Source organism: Tribolium madens, unplaced genomic scaffold (genome assembly GCF_015345945.1).
Source record: "Tribolium madens isolate multiple individuals breed KSU strain unplaced genomic scaffold, Tmad_KSU_1.1 Scaffold_3;HRSCAF=73;Tcas5.2_LG2, whole genome shotgun sequence".
Taxonomy (NCBI): Eukaryota; Metazoa; Arthropoda; class Insecta; order Coleoptera; family Tenebrionidae; genus Tribolium; species Tribolium madens.
In genome coordinates, this window is record NW_025401006.1 from 12,215,510 (window position 1) to 12,220,368 (window position 4,859).

Genomic DNA, 4,859 nt, shown 5'->3' on the forward strand with positions numbered 1-4,859 from the left:
GCGAAAACAGTGTCCTGTGTACTCTTTGGGGTTTGGTAATTTCAAGTAAGTGGCAATTTCTCGCGGCATACCACCGATTTTATTTATACCTATCAYATGCCTATAAGGTTTTCCATTGCAATATTTGTAGAAGAATCTTTGGAAATTGAAATTAACCGGACGACTGTTTGTGTATTTTCTGACAATGTTTAAATGTTCAGTTAGTATAAAAGACCTTGATTTTCGTGATCTAGAAGCGGGTAGAGTGACCAAAATTTTACTACCCATATCTTCGACATTGTCAGTTTTTAAATTGACAAGTTCGTCGATCCGACATCCACCGGCAATTCCGAAAATTAACACAACCTAGAATTGAAATTAAGTATTTTGGTGCAAAACAAATAAGTCTTACTTTCGTTGATAGATAARTATCGTCAGGGGCTTCCAATAAGAATTTTTGGATGTCGTCTTTTTTAAAGACTTTCGTTTTCTTCGGTTTGTAACCCTCGGCTTGGTCTTTTAAAAAAGCTCGCAGTTGGGTGTATTCTGCTATATTTAGGTTGTTTTTTTCATTTATTGTAGCTTTTAACATTGAGTAAGTTGACCACAGAAATGAAGGCGTTTTTTTTTTCGATAAATGGATAAAGTACGTTAATAATTCATTTTCTGTGAATGATGACATGTTATTTTCCCTCCGGTAATCCATAAATCGGCGATAAGTGACTTCGTAAATTTTCCTTGWTTTTTCCGGAAGTGAATTAAAATCTAGGGTTTTTCGGTCTTTAATGACGGGTAACACGACTTCTTCAACTTCATCAACATCCATTGTACTGCATGGAAAATACTTCCTGTGGGTCAAAAAGGGTAATTTTTTTTATAAAATTTGTAAAATTATTTGGTGAATCGTTTAATATTTTAAATAATCTTTTTATTGCAAAAATCTTGCAGAAAAGWGCACAAAACGTTACGGGGACAAATTTGAAAAATTACGATTTTTTTCAGTTTAGTAAATCGTAAAAATCGTAAAAAACTTTACAATTTTTACTTTTCAATGCCGATTATGGCAAAACTATCGGAAAAAGTCCGACAACATCGTAATCAGCGTAAAAAATGTATGAATGGCACCACTTTCAAGTCGATATGTTACAAAAAAAAGCAAAATTTGCAATAGTCTAGAAGTTATAGTCGAATTTGGACTTTATCAGCAATTTTCTCGATAATTATTTATCGCAGATCACTGATATTTTTTGTAAGTAATAGAAAATTAAATTTTTTTTCCAAAGGTACTAAACCTAAGGGGCTATCACTAATGATTCCGGAGTTATTGACGATTGACTCCGGGTATCGAAAATCGACCAAAATTTTGTCACAAATTTAAAAATTGAAAACTTCAAAATTGATCGAAATGCTCATTGCATAGAACGTCGTGAAAACACAAAAATTAAAAAAAAAATAAAATTTTATAAGAATATATTAGACTAGAGCACAAAGTCGAAGATCGACCAAAATTTCGACAAAAATCAAAAAATTGAAAACCTCAAAATTGATCCAAATACACTTCTAGAGGTCCAAAAGTTCATAAAACGTTGTGGAAACACAAAAAATAAATTTTGTGTTTGAATAGTTATATTGGTTTAAAGCAGAAACACTGGCCGGGGGCACAGTGGCGCAGGGCAATCTTTAAAACATGTACCTACATAAGCGTAATAGTATGAATAAGTAAATAAAAGGTAAGTGTGACAWTAATAAAAATAAAGAAATATATTTTTTATTCTTTATTCAACTAAGATAGTGGTTAAGTGTAATAAATTTCTTTTTTAAGTCCCACCAGAAATTTCGTAAGTTTGGCAACTTTGACCTTCAAGAATATCCCAATTTCCTAGCATATTTAACACTTTTGCAATAATTCAAACAGGAAAAAATATCGAATTTCTTGAGTCTTATGTATAAGTTCAAAGAAGGCTAATTTTTGAAGAAAAAAGTGTGTTTTATAACAATTTTATTAAAATCAATAATTACAAAATTGTAAATAAGAATAATAATTTAATACGTATTTACAGAAAAACATAAAAATATGAGTAACACTTCGTCCTAAGGAAAAACTTCTTCTTTTATATCAACTTTGCACTCTAAAGGATCACCAAGAGGATCGCCGTCAGAGGACGCAGTCGACACAAATACAACTTCTTTATGTGTTTCTACGGAATTTTCCTCGTTTTCATCCACTGTAGGAGATTTCGCGCCCCTTAACATCTTCAACTGTAAAACATCACCTAGTAACGAGGCAGTTCTCCTATAGCAATGCCCTGTGAAGTTCTCCGGATTTTTCAATTTCAAAAAAGTTGCAATTTTTTTGGGAAACATTGAAACTGTGTTATGARCAAAAGYCTSTMTTGTCATTTTYTTYTGTCTTATTTGCATAAACAGTCTGTTATTGTCGATATTCTGTCGCAAATCTATACAYTAATGTTTCAATATAGTGACCCACTCGGGATTGGAAATAAAAAATGTTGGTGCGTCCGGAATGGAAACAATGACTTTGTCTTTATCCAAAAAATGCAAATAATCAGTACTCATTTTAAAAAGTTGGTCGGCTCGGCAAGCGCCTGACACCCCAAGTATCAAAGCCACCTAGAAATGTCCAAAATAATTCTTTTACTCGTAAATTAAAACCTAACTACTTTTTGGGGGAGAAATTCCATGGGTGCGTCCTTCAAAAATCTGTCAATGTCGTTTTTAGTAAAAGTACTCGACTTTTTGGGTTTGTAACCCACACTTTGTTTTTTGAGAAAAGCTTTCACTCTTGAAAATTTTGAAATGTCAGTGTTTTCCCTGATGCCCATTGTTGATCTCAACATAGAGTACGTGGCCCATAAAGTTGACGGCGTTTTATCTTTAGCCAAATCGATGAAATAAGCAAGTAAAACACTTTCTAGATTGACATTATGGATTCGTTGAGTACAACACCAGTCTTTGTACGCCCTGTAGGACTTTTCGTAGCGACTTTTACTCTTCTCTGGTAGGAAATTCTCGACTGCTGTGGTGGTTTTCTCAGGTGGAGAACACTGCTCCATTTCACTGTCACTTTCAACACAATAATTGTCTTAGTACCACAATTATTCTCATAAAATGTCAAAAACGCACAAATAACTGATATTTCATTACAAATAAAAAGTGGAAATTTCGTTATAGCCTCGCGCTTTACTTGACCTCGAGGATTCGCCTCTCGGTCATATAACCCAGGCCGTGAGGTAACAATTTCCCACATCGATTGTAATATAACTTACTCTTCAACGTGCGCTATGTTGTCATCTTGGCTCACAAAATTCTCCCAAAACGTTTCATTTTGACCAAAAACATTCATCATTGACTTATCATCAATACTACTCAGCTTCTCTTCGTCAAACTTTTCGGTAATTAAATCACCTAAATCAAAATTTAATCACTATTTTTTGTTAATATGCAGTGTCCTAAAAAAACGTTAAAAGATCTGGGGGGGGGGGCAATTTTGGGACACCCTACATAGTGATTTTTTAAATTTATCGCTCTAACTTCCTTATGAGGCGTTTCCGGAGATAGATCCATAGGAACTTTTTTTCTATCTTGACCTAAGGTATCACCCCCCAGAATCTTTTAATGTTTTTTTCGGACACCCTATATAAGTATTACTTCTCGAAATTGGGCCTTTCTCAAGTTTATATTGCTCCAACTCTTTATCTTTTTTTTGGAGTAAATTAATTAACATATTTTGACGTTCCTCTAAGTGTTTCACTGTTTGAATCAATGGCATTGTAATTTCTTTGAAAAACTAAAAAAATATTTAAGCTTGTGTGTTTACTTACACCAATCACCACATACGGTTTCTGATGTCGATTTTCGTAAATTAAATTTGAACTGTGTTATGTCTCCCGACTTTATTGAGTCTAAGAGCAGATGGAGCCCCTCATCAGTTTCTAATATTTCAATGTTAATGGGGCCAGAAATTTTATTAATGGTCTCGATCACTTCACACACAACTTCATCTACTTTAATGTCAAACAAGGGGTTGGCTTCCTGGAATTTATAAAAATAAAAATATATTGCTTAGACTTGATTGTTACATACTTGAAACTGATGCAAAAGTTCATGTTTTGCAATGTCTTGCACCCAAATATTTTGAAAATCAGTCAGGACGAGTCTGAGATTGTCAATTTCGACTATTTTGATCATGTACGAATTGGTCTCATATTGGAATGTTTTCCACATTTTTTGTAGGATTTTTTTTATCAATGTTTACTTTTTTCACAAGAACCTAACCTCACCTTTAGAAATATCAAGCCTACTTTTTTTCCACGTAACTATTCGTAGTTATTTTGTCGAATAAACTATTCGACCTACTCATCGAAATGCCAAGAGTTGTAAAATTTTAACAATCTTTTAGAATTCGGACACTATTTCCAAAAATAAGTTAAAAATCTTCTTCATTGATTAAAAGTTTCGCAAATTTAATTTTACATTGCATGTGCAGTAGCATAAAAACTCAAAAAAAACTATTTTGAATGGTAGTTGTTTTGTCCAAAAAAAATGATTTTTAGTCTTACTTGAATGTAATTTTTTTAGAGATCCACATATTTGCAGAAATAAGTTAAAGATGCTTAATATTTGTACTAAAATCTATTATTAGTTGTTACTATAATCTTCACAGGTGTTCCAGAAATACCTAGTATAGCGACGATTTTTAATTTATTTTATAGGGTAAATCTGGGAGAAATGGACCACCGGGAGAAATAGACTTATATATTTTTGTGTATTTAAAACTTTCGAATTGTATAAAAATGAGAGATCTTTCTGGAACACTTTGAAAAGAAGTTGCTCAGTAATATGCATAGTTGCGAAGCTTG

The 4,859-nt window shown here is 32.8% G+C and overlaps 1 protein-coding gene across 3 annotated transcripts in view; it reads right to left on the reverse strand.

The window, feature by feature from the left end:
* Nucleotides 1-839: 839 nt before the first annotated feature.
* LOC123007199 overlaps nt 840-4,859 on the reverse strand; it is a 12,723-nt gene continuing 8,703 nt past the window's right edge. The window contains 6 exon segments of one of the 3 annotated variants that reach the window (XM_044402340.1): nt 840-2,610; nt 2,661-3,063; nt 3,267-3,405; nt 3,649-3,787; nt 3,838-4,032; nt 4,084-4,317. In XM_044402340.1, the coding sequence (XP_044258275.1) occupies nt 2,071-2,610; nt 2,661-3,063; nt 3,267-3,405; nt 3,649-3,787; nt 3,838-4,032; nt 4,084-4,224 (1,557 nt within the window). In that variant the 5' untranslated portion in view covers nt 4,225-4,317 and the 3' untranslated portion in view covers nt 840-2,070. 3 annotated transcript variants of the gene reach the window in all.